At 32.8% G+C, this 911-nt stretch overlaps 1 protein-coding gene across 1 annotated transcript in view; it reads right to left on the bottom strand.

Moving 5' to 3' along the window:
* Window positions 1-663, bottom strand: part of LOC105624619 (diuretic hormone receptor-like) — an 11,310-nt gene extending 10,647 nt beyond the window's left edge. The window contains 1 exon segment of the mRNA XM_012205976.1: window positions 443-663. Coding sequence (XP_012061366.1) covers window positions 443-663 — 221 coding nt within the window.
* Window positions 664-911: the final 248 nt, after the last annotated feature.

Raw genomic sequence — 911 nt, 5'->3', positions numbered from 1 at the left:
CTCCCTCCTTCTCTCTCTCTCTCTCTCTCTCTCTCTCTCTCTCTCTCTCTCTCTTCTAACTTATGTATAGTAATATAAACTCGATATCGTTACATTATTATTTAAAGTAAACTTTTTAATATAAAAATAGATTGTAATATTGTAAAAGCTCAACAATTACAGGTAAATTTCCTTAAGATAATGTCAAAATTGTCAAAAGGCCAAAATGCAAGAATGTTATTTATTTTTGTTGTGAGAGAGTGCCTTTCTATGGTGACTCTATTGTGATGTGTAAATATGACCCTTTGCTATGAGAGTTAAATAATTCAATTTAGCGCCTTTATATAATCTGATTGGTCGTATTGTTTTTCCGAAATTCTGACTGGGGACGCATCTTGATTCTTTTCAAAAAAAGTAATGTAGCATAAACAGGAAGAATTTCAGATGCGTATTCTTAACTCACTTGTAGTAGATGAATATGCAGACCGCCATTATTAGAGTAAATAAGGAAAGGCTGTAGCCGATGAAATATAGTGTAGTCGTGATTTCTATACCGGGCTCGATGGTTGGTAACCGCACGTCGCGACACATAGAATAATTGGAGTAATTGTCCCAGGTTCCATTCGACCAACACCAGCGACTGGCATTTTCTGAAAACCACATACAATAGAATGTAGTTAACATGCCGTAACTGTTTCCGTTGCTTCGATCGTTGTCGCGAAGGAAACTATTAATTTTTAAGTTATAATTATATGAATAAAACAAGTCTATTACGCGAGAGAAGAATATCTATTGTATATGTATATATTATAATTATACGTGTAGATATGTATGTAATAGCTACCAATATGTATACGTGTACTTATATAGAAATATAAAAGATGCTTATACGTTTACAAAATTAATCGCCATAAAGTAATAAAAGTCAATAT

This window comes from Atta cephalotes (assembly GCF_000143395.1).
Source record: "Atta cephalotes unplaced genomic scaffold scaffold00083, whole genome shotgun sequence".
Lineage (NCBI taxonomy): Eukaryota > Metazoa > Arthropoda > Insecta > Hymenoptera > Formicidae > Atta > Atta cephalotes.
Note: the sequence above shows the minus strand (reverse complement) of the source record. Positions and strands in the feature narration are given on the sequence as shown.